Source organism: Oryctolagus cuniculus, chromosome 14 (genome assembly GCF_964237555.1).
Source record: "Oryctolagus cuniculus chromosome 14, mOryCun1.1, whole genome shotgun sequence".
NCBI lineage: Eukaryota > Metazoa > Chordata > Mammalia > Lagomorpha > Leporidae > Oryctolagus > Oryctolagus cuniculus.
Genome location: NC_091445.1, coordinates 86700019 through 86712829, shown reverse-complemented (window position 1 = coordinate 86712829; position 12811 = coordinate 86700019). Strand labels below are relative to the sequence as shown.

General features: G+C 44.2%; 1 protein-coding gene across 4 annotated transcripts in view; it reads right to left on the bottom strand.

Annotated features, from left to right (window-relative positions):
- Positions 1-12811, bottom strand: part of NLN (neurolysin) — a 95621-nt gene that overhangs the window by 55311 nt on the left and 27499 nt on the right. For all 4 annotated transcript variants that reach the window (XM_008262286.3, XM_070056769.1, XM_070056768.1 and 1 more), the window contains exons 2-3: positions 8426-8685; positions 532-680 (exon numbers count right to left, since the gene is read on the bottom strand). In XM_008262286.3, coding sequence (XP_008260508.2) covers positions 532-680; positions 8426-8685 — 409 coding nt within the window. The remainder of the gene's footprint in view (positions 1-531; positions 681-8425; positions 8686-12811) is intronic.

Sequence of the window (12811 nt, the reverse complement as noted above, 5' to 3'; positions counted from 1 at the left end):
ACATATTCTATCATGAGTTCCAAATTAAAGTTTTATATCGACTCGATATAATTTGTTAAAAAGGAATAAAATTTTTTTTAAAATTTTGGAGAAACATACAAAATTGAACGAAAAGTGCCTAAGGTTGGTAACATACCAGTTGTTTTCCAAACAAATCAGTGAGGTGGCAGGAAAATTAAAATTTAAAACAAAGATATGAGGAAAATGTCAGAAGGCAAATCAAGGCCTGAATATTTTGAAATTTTGTAATATTTTGAAAACTCAAAGAGGCTTTTACATTGAACCGCCAAGTTCACGGTGATTAAAAAAACCTTAGATTTACAGTGTGCATTCATCTATACCTAGTCTTTAATTTTAAATGAATGGAATCAGCAACTCAACGGAAGCCACAATGATGCAATACAGTATTGGGCAATGCACATTATTATTACCATTGGAGAAAACCTAGGAAAATTCAAATACTTTTTCTGGTGCTCACTTCTTAGTTTTAGAGTTGTTTTTCATTTTAAAGGGATTTATGACAACATTTACCTGTAAGTGAACGATTCTCTGAAATATATCTTCTCTCATGCTCATCTCAATATCAAAGCGAGAAAGCCTCTTGTCCGCTTCTGTACTTGCTGCCCGTACTTCTCTGTCAGTAGAAACATGCTGAGGAAAGTCTAGCATGGTTCTTTCCACTGTTGAGAGAAGAAAAACTATGAATGCTGAAGGTCTTGTCAAACACACAGCCAAAAAGCACTCGCCTAAGTGAATGATTATCCCCATGCAAGGTGTTCATTTCACACTTTCTGTAAAGGGTTCCTAAGGCTACCAAGAAATCAGCATATAAAGGACTCAGCTGCTTCAGTTGGCATCACGATGAACAAGAAGAATGTGCACTGAGCGCTTACCAAAGTATGCTTAGGGTATAATTTATACCCAGGGAAAGTGGCAAGGTAAAGACAGTGCCTAGAAGCATCTTAGGATCTGGGAAGGTCAGGGGAAGGATCCATAAACAGATGAAGAACAACACAGGCCACAGCACGCTGACTGTCAATGAACAAGACCGTAACTGAGAGGCAGCAGCTGGCCAGGGCCAGGGCCCAGGGTAACACGGTAAGAAGGCTGGACCTCAAAGGAGGAAGCGGTCAGCACGGAGTTGTAACAGAGACTGCAAGCCTGGGACAGGCAGAAACAGGAACAAGCAGAGCAATTTGGTGGGATGGAGTTTGTTTAGAACAGAGCTTCTCAACCTTTCTTACTAGACTCCTGAGGGAACCTAAGTAAAGTTAGAGACCTCACTCTGAGGGCATACGTGCACATGGAGGTACGAAGCTCCACACAGTTTCAGAGATTTCCCACTGCACGCATCTAAGAAGCAGCAAGAAGTTGGGAGAGATGCTGATAGTAATTAGTCTGCTCAAGCCTCCACAGAGCAAAGCTGGCTCTTGGCTTTTTTATTTATTTGTATTTTGACTCTAAATGGGCAAAAATCTCTCATGTTAGTGAAATAACCAATACTATAGAAAAAATGAATATATTTGTAGTGATGGTAGTGGTGATGCTGTGATAATGAATCTATGCTTACTTTATTATCTTCAGTATTTTGAAGGTATTATACACAGACAAAATGTATATGTGACACAGCAGACAGTACATTATCCTTCACACACCGGGACAATGTACAGTCAAACAAAGCACCTCATATCGTCCACTTCAGACACTGTGACAGGGTCCAGTGTTGTGGCACTGTGGGTTAAATCTCTGCTTGTGCCAAATTGAGTCCCGGCTACTCTGCTGCCGATGCAGCTCCCTGGTAATACAACTGAGAAGCAGCTTATTGGCCAAGTGCTTGGGCCTCTGGATGGAGTTCCTGGCTCCTGTCTGTTGCAGCCATTTGGGGAGTGAACCAGTGGATAGAAGATTTCTGTTTCTCTTTCTCTAACTCTGCCTTTCAAATAAATAAATGACTCAAAAAAAAAAATCCTCTGATCAAAATAAAATATTTAAAAAAATACACTGTGACAAATCTGTGTAGAAATATCTGCCAGAACTATCAAGATAAACCATAATGTGCATTTCTTATTTTTAACATTTTATTAAATTTACATTTTTTTGATTTATTTGATAGGCAGAGACATAGACAAAGACAGATATAGATAGGAAGAGAGCCATCTTCCATCCAGTGGTTCACCTCCCAAGTGCTCACAGCAGCTAAGGTTGGGCCAGGCCAAAGCCAGAGTCCAGAATTCACCCTGGATCTCACATGTGGGTGGCAGTCACCCAACTACTTGAGCCATAACCTCTGCCTCCCAGGATGTATATTAGCGGGAAGCTGGATTGGAAGTAGAGGAGCCAGGACTCCAATCAGACATTCTAATATGGGATTAAGGTGTCCCAAGCTGTGTCTTTACTGCTGCACCAAACATCTGTCTCTCATAATGTGTATATATATTTTAAAAATTAAAAAAAAAGATTTATTTATTTGAAACACAGAGCTATAGAGATAAAGATCTTCCATCTGCTGGTTCACTCCCTAAATGGACACAACAGCCAGGGCTGGGCCAGGCTGAAACCAGGAACCCAGAGCTTCCTCTGGGTCTCCCTCATGGGTGCAAGGGCGAAGCACCTGAGCCATCCTCCACTGCTTTCCCGGGTACACTGGAAGGGAGATTGGAAGTGAAGCAGTTGGGTCTTGAACTGGCACCCACATGGGATGCTTTCATCCTAGGCAGCAGTTCTGCCCACTACACCGACCCCTGTATACATGTTTAAAGATTTATTTGCTTATTCGAAGATGGAGTTACAAAGAGAGAGAGAATCTTCCATTCTCTAATTCACTTCCCAGATGGCCAAAACAGCCAGGGCTTGGCCAGGCTGAAGCAAGGAGCTTCATCTGTGTCTCCCTCATGGGTGGCAGGGGCCCAAGTACTTGGGCCAACTTTCACTGCTTTTCCCAGGCCATTAGCTGGACTGGGAGGTAGAACAGCTGGGACACTGACTGGTGCCCATGTGGGATGCTGGTGCTGCAAATGGCAGCTTTACCCAGTATGCCACATTTTTTTTTTTTTTTGACAGGCAGAGTGGACAGTGAGAGAGAGAGACAGAGAGAAAAGGCTTCCTTTGCCGTTGGTTCACCCTCCAATGGCCGCCACAGCTGGCGCGCTGCGGCCGGCGCACCGCGCTGATCCGAAGGCAGGAGCCAGGTGCTTCTCCTGCTCTCCCATGGGGTGCAGGGCCCAAGCACTTGGGCCATCCTCCACTGCACTCCCTGGCCACAGCAGAGAGCTGGCCTGGAAGAGGGGCAACCGGGACAGAATCCGGCGCCCCGACCGGGACTAGAACCGGGTGTGCCAGCGCCGCTAGGTGGAGGATTAGCCTAGTGAGCTGTGGCGCCGGCCCAAGGCCAAATTTAATATATAATTTTATGCCTGCTGGTTAAGGAAAGAACAGAAGGCTTATAATTTAATAATATAGCAGTTAATGATATGGTTAACCATATATTTACAACTTCTGTTTATCTAAAATTAGCTCAAAAAGAATTAAGAAGGAATCAAAATTGCTCAAGAACTTAAATGAACAATATCAAATGCAGGAGCCTAACATTGGAAACATATTTTTAAACAAATAATAAACCAGAAAACCATTTCCATCCTTATTTTGCCGCGATATCTGGAGTCAGACTTATACTCTCACTGCCAAATTATAAACAAAGTTAATGCCTACTACATGTCACTGAACTAACAAGGTTTCAACAGCTGCTGCAAGAGGCACGATGAACCCTGAGAGCATGCACAGATCAAAGAAAGCTGCCTTTTTTTCCTTCTAAAGACTTATTTAATTATTTATTTGACAGGCAGAGTTCCAAAGTTATCAGAGTTCGAGAGAGAGAGAGAGAGCATGAGCGAGAGCGCGCGTGAGAGAGAGGGAGGAAGAGAGAGAGAGGTCTTCCATCTGCTGGTTCACTCCCCAGATGGCTGCAATGGCTGGAGCGGCACTGATCCAAAGCCAGGAGCCAGGAGCTTCTTCTGGGTCCCCATGTGGGTGCAGGGGCCCAAGGACTTGGGCCATCTTCCACTGCTTTCTTAGGCCATAGCAGAGAGCTGGATTGGAAGTGGAGCAGTCGGGACTCAAACTGGTGCCCATATGGGATGCCGGCACTGCAGGCAGTGGCTTTATCTGCTACACAACAGCGCTGGCCCCAACTTGACTTCTCATTCAACTCCATGCTAATGAGCCTGGAAAAGAAGCAGAAGATGGCCGAAGTCCTCGGATCCCTACTACCCATGTGGAAGACCCAGATGGAATTCTGGGCTCTTGGCTTTGGCCTGGTCCAGTCCCAACTGCTGTGGCCATTTGGGGAGCGAACCAGTAGATGGAAGATCTCTATTCCCCCTCTCTGTCTTCCAAGTAAATAAGACAATCATTTTTTAAAGATATATTTATTTATTTGAAAGGCAAATTTACAGAGTCATGGGGGAGGAAGAGACAGTGAGGGAGGTCTTCCATCAGATGGTTCACTCCTTAACTGGCCATAGTGGCTGGAGCTGGGTCAATCCGAAGGCAGGAGCCGGGAGCTTCTTCCAGGACTCCCATGTGGGTGCAGGGGCCAAGGACTTGAGCTATCTCCCACTGCTTTCCCAGGTGCATTAGCAGGGAGCTGGGTCAGAAGTGGAGCAGACAGGACTCAAATTGACACACATATGGGATGCTGGTGCCACAGGCAGCGGCTTTACCTGCTGTTCCACCATGCTGGCCCCAAATAAGTCAATTTTATAAAGAAAGAAATGGAAAAACAGAACAAAATAAAGAGTTTAAGCCACAGAGATAAATTTATGGAAAAGCAGAGTACCACAACCTACAAGTATGTTTTAAATGCAGACTACTGAATAAAAAACAAAATTTTATTTAAATTTTTTTCCTATTTATTTTAGAGGGGGGAAAAGAGAGACAGAGTGAGTGAGCACTCATCTGCTACTTTACTTCCCAAATGTTCTGGGCCAGGGCTCAGGAACATAATCCAGGTCTCCCATGTGGGTGGCAGAAAGCCAATCACTTACGCCATCACCACTGTCTCTCGAAGTCTGCACAGCTGGGAAGCTGAAATCAGAAGCTGGAGCCAGGAATCGAACCAGGAACTCCAATATGGAACACGGGCATTTTAACCACTGGGCTAAATGCTTACTCCCTAAAATAATTCCTTTAGAAATATTTGCTTTTGTTCCCTGCTGATTTTTATTTATTTACTTATTTATTTGAGAGGTAGAGTACAGACAGAGAGAGGGACAGATGGAGAGAAAGGTCTTCCATCTGTCTGCTGGTTCACTCCCCAGATGGCTACAATGGTCAGAGCGGAGCCCATCCGAAGGCAGGAGTCAGGAGCTTCTTCTGGGTATCCCACACTGGTGCAGGGGCCCAAGCACTTGGGCCTTCTTCTACTGCTTTCCCCAGCTATAGCAGAGAGCTGGATCGGAAGAGAAGCAGCTGGGACATGAACAGGTGCCATATGGGATGCCTGTGCCTCAGGCGGAGGCTTAGCCCACTATGTCACTGCGCTGGCTCCCTGCTGATTTTTACATCATCCAAATGCCCAAGTTACGAGGCTGCCACTCCAGCTTAGCCATCAGTGGCTGAAAACATGAGCATCTGAACCAAGACAATGACAAACAGGGAAAGACATGCTGGTGAAATTCTCTGGGGAAAACTTCTAAATAGGGACCACTCCCTCCCCTTCTAATGAGATCAACCAGATGCTTTTATTCAGGAGTTTAAACTCAAGAACTATAAAAAGATTTAGTGCCCAGTAAGGAGAACAAAGCAATTGGTAGTAGGGGTAGAAACAAATGCAGCAAGAAGAGAAAATAGCTAAGTTCTTTACTACAGAACACACAGGAAAGAAATCCTGGTGATGAGGGTCAGTCAGGGCAAAGAGATGACCAGGTCACTAGAGGTGCGCTGGATTCTTTTTTTTTTTTTTTTTTTTGACAGGCAGAGTGGACAGTGAGAGAGAGACAGAGAGAGAAAGGTCTTCCTTTGCCGTTGGTTCACCCTCCAATGGCCGCCGCTGCAGCCGGCGCACCGCGCTGATCCTGGCAGGAGCCAGGAGCCAGGTGCTTTTTCCTGGTCTCCCATGGGGTGCAGGGCCCAAGCACCTGGGCCATCCTCCACTGCACTCCCTGGCCATAGCAGAGAGCTGGCCTGGAAGAGGGGCAACCGGGACAGAATCCGGCGCCCCGACCGGGACTAGAACCCGGTGTGCCGGCGCCGCAAGGTGGAGGATTAGCCTATTGAGCCACGGCGCCGGCTCAGGTGCGCTGGATTCTAACAACTTTCCAGATGGTCAGAATGCATACAAATGCGTATGTTGTCCAGTTCTACGGCTATCTTATGTTCTTACAAAGCCTTGCAAAGGTCAAGGTTACTTACTCATAATTACTTGGTTAGAAGTAACTGAAGTAAATCTTCATTCCTTATAACTCAAAGGGTTTAATATGTTATAAAAATAATTTAAGTCCAAGCCAGCACTGTGGTGTAGAGTATTAAGCCTCTGTCTGTAGTGCTGGCATCCCCTATGGCTGCCAGCTCAAGTCCTGGCTGTTCCACTTCAGATAACGCTCCCTGATGATGCACGTGGGAAAGAAGCGGAAGAAGGGCCCCTGAACCCATGTGGGAAAGAGGCTCCTGGCTCCTGACTCTGGATCAGCCCAGCTCCGGCCATGGTGGACATTTGGGGAATGAACTAGCGGATGGAACATCTCTCTTTCTCTCTCTGTATCTCTCCCTTTCAAACAAATAAAAATAAATCTTTATATGAAAAATGGAAGTATGCATAAAAAGGGAAAGTAAAAATCAACTGTAAACCCACTACCCAAGATATTAACCCTTTTGATGGTTAAGTTTGAGAGTTTTTTTGAAAGGTAGAGAGACAGACTGATCTCTCATTCATTGGCTCACTCCCCAAATGTCTGCCCCTTGAAGGGTATGTTTTGATGAGATTAACATTTAAACTGGTGACCTTGGAGAAAAGCAGATTGCCTTCTACAATGTGGGTGGGTATCACCCAATCAGTGGATGGTCTGAACAGAACATAGGAAGCAGAAATATGAAGTGTAGACGGCCTACTGGCCTTCCAACTAGAACTGGAATATTGGCACTCCTGGTTATGAACACTCAGACACAAGAGTACCTCAAAAAGTTCATGGAGAATGGAATTAAATAGGCTTATTTTGGTGCAAAAATTTCTGAAACCCTTGCACAATATACATGAGCTTTTTGAAGACTTGTTATAGATATATCCGCATCAGTGCATACACACACACATATAACCTGTTGGTTCTGTTTTTCTAGACCAGGGATGAGGAACTTTTTTTTCTGCCAAGGGCCATTTGAATATTTATAACATTATTCATAGACCACACAAAATTGACAACTTAAAAATTGGCCTGCTATACATCTGTTCAATTTCAAGTCCTACCTACAGTTGCCTTGGCAGGACCAGACCACGTGATTTTACAGGCCTTATATGGCCCTTGGGCCAGAAGTTTCCCATTCCTGCTTGGACAATCCCAACATAACTGTTATTAAACTGGATTATTTGTCTTCTAGTTTTCTTTCTGCTTCCTCTTCTCACTAAATATTGTTCTTAAACATGATTTAATGGTTACATACTATTATAAAGGATGGATATTTCATAACTTATTTAATTATTTTATTGGCTGACATTTTGGGATTGTTTCTAAGCCTCTGCTGTGATAAGAGTATCTATTTATACAATAGGTTTCTATGTCTGATTATTTCCTTAAAATAAATGCCTACATTGTGGAACTGCTAAGCTAGGTTATCAACTTAAGAGTTGATATATATTGCCAAAATGCCCTCCAGAAAGCACTATCATGTAAGTATACATTTTATAGCACCTTTGCCAACATAATAAAATTTATAATCTTAGGTAATTTAATTCTAAGCCACAAATTAGCCATTATGTAAAAATTAATCTCTTGGGAATTTGTCAAAACAGAAAGTGTATGATGGTTTTAAAGTCAACAAAATGAGGCCGGCGCCGTGGCTCAATAGGCTAATCCTCCACCTTGCGGCGCCGGCACACCGGGTTCTAGTCCCGGTCGGGGCGCCGGATTCTGTCCCGGTTGCCCCTCTTCCAGGCCAGCTCTCTGCTATGGCCAGGGAGTGCAATGGAGGATGGCCCAGGTGCTTGGGCCCTGCACCCCATGGGAGACCAGGAAAAAGCACCTGGATCCTGGCTCCTGCCATCGGATCAGCGCGGTGCGCCGGCTGCAGCGGCGGCCATTGGAGGGTGAACCAACGGCAAAAGGAAGACCTTTCTCTCTGTCTCTCTCTCTCACTGTCCACTCTGCCTGTCAAAAAAAAAAAAAAAAAAAAAAAGTCAACAAAATGAAAGAGCGATGTGCTTCTGCAACCTACCCACCTATGTACTTCACTTCCACATCTGCCAGCGCCTGCAAGCAGTTCTCGTAAGTCACGTCCTTGATATCCAGCATTCCAACAGAATCGTACACCTGCTTGGTCTGCGCAATGAGCTCCTCAGTTCTTGTCTTGATTTGCTCTGGTGAAAGATCCCATCTTAAAACATTCCTGCCAGCTGCAGTATAGGAAGAAACTGCCTGAAGAGGTGACGTCACTTCTCTTCCTAATGTCATTTTGAATAGAATCCTGGAACCACCAACCCTAAAAACAATCAGAAAAGGAGTAAAAATTAGCAATTTCCATTGGTTCAAAGAAAAGACACAAACATGTACTATAAACTTAAATTAAAAAGAGCTTTTTGAAAACAAAAATAACAGCAATTCTTACAGGCAAACACATATGCATAAAACTAAATGCCCTTGTAGAAGTATTTTCTATAGTTGCAGCATGGTCAGAGCTTTGATGAAATTTATACTTTTCAAATACAGAATTGTTTATAATTATATCATATAGAAACATACTTAGGTGTTGGAGGCACAATAATTGTCCTTTATGAATTAAACCAGAAATATCTCCTATTTTAAAATTTTTCCACCTAGTAGGTATATAGTCTCAAAAAGTTTTGTAGGTTTAGTGAGGAAACATTTTCAAAATTCTCTTTCGACACTTAACAGCAATTTTTTAAAATAAAAGTTCACATAAATCGAGAATGATAATTTTAACTGGAGACTTGGAAAATAAACTCTGATATAGCTGTGGCATAATCCTTAAAGAAAAATGAATTATTATACTAATCCTGTATCCCTTAAAATGTTCAAAATAATAATACTGCTGTTTTGTGTTTGTGTAACTTTAGAGCTTATAAATTAAAATGTTATATTTAATAGCTAATATTTATTGTGTGTTTGGGTACTGTGCACAATGCATTCCATGTGATAACTCTATTCTCCAAAAATCTATGAGTTACATAGTGTGGATATTCTTGTTTTATAAAAGATTAAACTGGGGATGGCGCCGGGGTACACTAGGTTAATCCTCCACGGCTGGCGCCAGAATCCCATCTGGGTGCCGGTTCTAGTCCCAGTTGCTCCTCTTCCAGTCCAGCTCTCTGCTGTGGCCTGGGAAAGCAGAAGATGGTCCACGTCCTTGGGCCCCTGCACCCACATGGGAGACCAGAGAGAAGCACCTGGCTTCTGGCTTTGGATCGACGTAGTTCCGGCCGTTGCGGCATTTGAGGAGTGAACCAACGTAAGGAAGACCTTTCTCTCTCTCACTGTCTGTAACTCTACCTGTCAAATAAATAAATAAAATCTTTAAAAAAACAAAAAGATTAAACTAAGGAGCCAGAGCTCTGGAGTAGTAGGCTAAGCCTCTGCCGGAGGCACCGGGATCCCATATAAGCACCAGTTTGTGTCCTGGTTGCTCCTCTTCCAATTCATCTCTCTGCTTATGGCCTGAAAGCAGTAGAAGATGGCCCAAGTGCCTGGATCCCTGCACCTGCACAGGAGACCCAGAAGAAGCTCCTGGCTTTGGATGGGCCCAGATCCCGCCGGTTGTGGCCCTTTGGGGAATGAACCATTGGGTGTAAGACCCTTCTCTCTATCTCTCTCTGTCTGTAACTCTACCTCTGAAATAAATAAATAAAATCTTAAAAAAAAAAAAAACTAAAAAAAAAAAATAGATAAGTAGCTTGTTCAAAGTCGCACAACTAGTTGTGTGATCAGTTAGTTATGCATCTAAAACACACACTTTTTATTTTTTCTAAAGATTTATTTTTTAAAAGAAGATTTATTTATTTATTTGAAAGTCAGAATCACACACAGAGAGAAGGAGAGGCAGAGAGACACAGAGAGAGACACAGGTCTTCCATCCACTGGTTCACTCCCCAATTGGTGGCAATGGCTAGAGCTGCGCTGATGCGAAGCCAGGAGCCAGGAGCTTCTTCCTGTTCTTCCCAAAGAGGTGCAGGGAACCAAGAACTTGTGTCGCAGTTGGTTTCTCAACAATGTTGCAGTGGATTGGTTTCTGAGAGGAGGAGCGTGGTGGGGGCAAGAGGCGCGGAGTCACCACATAGACCCCGGGAGTCGGGTACAACATCTTATATAGCCAAGACCAGCCAATCCGGTCAAGGGGCGGTCTGTGCCCCAACCAATCACAGCCTGTTGCCAGGCAGTTTCCAAAGCCATCCAATCACAGCCTGTTGCCAGGCAGGCTCCATTGCCAGGTGGGATTCAAAGCCATCCAATCACAGCCTGTTGCCAGGCAGGCTCCATTGCCAGGTGGGTTTCAAAGTCATTCCTGATTACCATTATTCCTCATTCCTCCCCCTATCTGAGCAAGCAATCCTGTGGTCTCTCAATTTGAGCGCTGGTTAGTCAATGACAGGTAAGATCCCCTGGGGGACAACCTAAGACAGGCAAAGCTGCGTACGGAGACCACACAGAAATGGGGTCAACAATGGTATGGCCAAGAAGCATGCCTCCCGTTGCTTAAAAATAAATGAAAAGAGGGAAATGTGGTGGAATGAGAAGGTCATGCCAAGATGGCCGCTGGCAAGTGAGCGTCACTCAGGCTTGGCTTTGAAACCCACATGGCAACAGAGCCTGCCTGGCAACAGGCTGTGATTGGATGGCTTTGAAACCCACATGGCAAACAGAGCCTGCCTAGCAACAGGCTGTGATTGGATGGCTTTGGAAACTGCCTGGCAACAGGCTGTGATTGGTTGGGGCACAGACCGCCCCTTGACCGGATTGGCTGGTCTTAGCTATATAAGCTGTTGTACTAACTGAAATAAACAAGTCTGTGGGCTGCTTGCCTCAAGCCTACTTTCACCCGACTCCCATGGTCTGTGTTGTGAATCCACGCCTCTTGCCCCCACCACGCTCCTCCTCTCAGAAACCAATCCACTGCAACATTGTTGAGAAATCAACTGCAGCAACTTGGGTCATCCTTCACTGCTTTCCCAGGCCATAGGAGAGAGGTAGATTGGAAGTGGAGCAGCCGGGACTCGAGATGGAGCCCATATGGGATGCCAGTACTGCAGATGGTGGCTTTACCAGCAACGCCATACAGCTGGCCCCTTAAAGATTTAATTTTTAAAACATTTATTCGAAGGCAGAGTTACACAGAGAGAGGGAGAAACACAGAGAAAGAGAAAGAGAAAGAGAAAGAGAAAGAGAAAGAGAATGAGAGAGAGAGAGAGAGAGAGAAAGAGAAGGAGAAGGAGGAGAAGGAGAGGGAGAGAGAGAGAGAGAGAGAGAGAGATATCTTCCATCCGCGATTCACTCCCCAAATGGCCACAATGGCCAAGGCTGTGCCAGGTTGAGGTCAGGAGCCCAGAGCTTCTTCTGGGTCTCCCATATTGGTGCAGAGACCCAAACTTTGGGGCCATCTTTGACTGCTTTCCCAGGTGCATAAGCAGAGAGCTGGACTGGAAAAGGAGCAATTCTCTCTTTGTATACACAGACAATGCCACAGCTGAGAAAGAACTTCTAAGATCAATCCCATTCATAATAACTGTAAAATATGAAATACCTTGGAATAAATTTAGCCAAGTACACCAAAGATCTCTACAAGGATAATTACAAAATATTGAAGAAAGAAATAAAAAAAAATGGAAAAATCTTCCACGTTCATGGGTTGAAAGAATCAATATCATCAAAATGGCCATTCTACCAAAAGCAATTTACAGATTCAATGCAATACCAATCAAAATACCAAGGACATTCTTCTCAGATATAGAAAATTTGATGCTGAAATTCATATGGAAACACTGGAGACCCCAAATAGCTAAAGCAATCTTATCAACAAAAACAAAGCCAGAGGCATCACAATACCAGATTTCAAGACATAATACAGGGCAGTTAAATCAAAACAGCCTGATACTGGTACAAAAACAGAGAGGTAGACTAATGGAGCGGAATAGAAACACCAGGAATCAACCAAGGCACCTACAATCAACTCATCTTTGACAAAGGAGCTAAAATCAATCCCTGGAGCAAGGACAGTCTCTTCAACAAATGGTGCTGGGAAAACCGGATCTGCACATGCAGCAGATTTAAGTTACTCTCCTGCAAGTTCACAGTTGACACAAATGAGTTGAAAACTACTAAGAACTCAGAATCTAGTTTGGATAAATTGTCTATGTGAGCACAGGAGTCAGCAGCTTGATGTTTAGTGCCTGGGAGTAGGAAGGAAGGCTGAACCAGGAATCAGAGTCTTTGACGAACGGAGGGAACCAACCAGGTAGTGGGGAGATGACACAGTGAGCAGGATGAAGAATGGCAAAACCACACTGTAAACCTAAAGGTGTTTCACATAATGGTGGAGACATATTTGGGAGCATCACTGCAGGTAGAGGTGGTATCAGCAGGACAAGGAAGAAGCT